At 37.3% G+C, this 1053-nt stretch overlaps 1 protein-coding gene across 1 annotated transcript; it reads right to left on the reverse strand.

Moving 5' to 3' along the window:
• Positions 1 to 241: 241 nt before the first annotated feature.
• On the reverse strand, positions 242 to 891 carry LOC105272955 (A disintegrin and metalloproteinase with thrombospondin motifs 8-like; the record flags this gene model as incomplete). The annotated part of the gene is made up of 3 exons (XM_011315185.1): positions 864 to 891; positions 593 to 753; positions 242 to 367 (listed from the first exon to the last, which is right to left on the reverse strand). Coding segments are annotated over exons 1-3 (315 nt in total), but the record flags the coding sequence as incomplete, so codon positions are not given.
• Positions 892 to 1053: the final 162 nt, after the last annotated feature.

Genomic DNA, 1053 nt, shown 5'->3' on the forward strand with positions numbered 1-1053 from the left:
ATTTTTTAGTTTAAAGTGTTGCCTGCAGAAAAATATTAATCTGAAGTGGATTTTTTAATGAATGAAATAAATCTGACTGATTTTAATAAAAAATTAATTATCAAAATAGTACATTTCAGGGTGTTGAGGATAAATGAGAGAATATAATGCTGTACTGAGTAAATCTTCAATGTCAGAAGTAATTTTATCTCTCACTGTGATGAACGGGAGCATTAAATAAAAGATTATTATCTTAACTCACCATTCCGTGACAGAGACTGACAGAGACGACGGATTTTGGATCACCGTCGACAACTCCAGTGTAGAAACAGCTAACTTGGTGACCCGGTGGCTCCCACTTTGTTTTATTTTGAGTCATGTGTGTCACCTTAACAGAGAATTGATGAAAAATCATTGAAGGTGTCTTCGACCGGAGTGCCAAGGTCGAGACGAGTGCAGAAGAACTGGAAGTCACTTGTTCAATCGACTGAATATCATTTTTCTACTCTTGCATCGAGTCTGTTTATTTATCTTTATTTCTGGAGTTAATTTATTTTAATCCAGGATGAAGATGCAATTTCAGATATCAAAATGTTCAATTTAAAGTCCTCACCTTGATCGCTTGAGAGATGAAGCTGTTATCGTGTGTCAGACGTAATCGAAAGAGCCTTCCAAAAGCAGTGAACTCATACTGGGGATGAGGATCCCAAATCTCAGCTGAGGAATGCCTGAAATGACCTGTGTGATGTCTCCTGGCAATGCTGTCACCTGCAGCTGGAAAATAAAAAGTCGTAAAGTAAACTCTAGAATACTCAAATGAAAATATTTCGATAAACAGAACCGGTTTTGTTTGACTACCGATGATTAATCGCACCAGACATTACCAGAACGATTATTGAGTAATCTTGTCATCTAGCAAGGGTACGAAACGCTTTTAGACGGTGCTAATCTCATATTTCGTTCCGCCAGGGGCTTAAGCATGAATTAGTGTTTTTCTAGGCTAGACAGGAAGGATTATTGTTTCGATTTACGGATGATTAATGGCAACAGGACAATTGATTTAAAGTTACCATC

Source organism: Fopius arisanus, unplaced genomic scaffold, assembly GCF_000806365.1.
Source record: "Fopius arisanus strain USDA-PBARC FA_bdor unplaced genomic scaffold, ASM80636v1 scaffold00470, whole genome shotgun sequence".
Lineage (NCBI taxonomy): Eukaryota > Metazoa > Arthropoda > Insecta > Hymenoptera > Braconidae > Fopius > Fopius arisanus.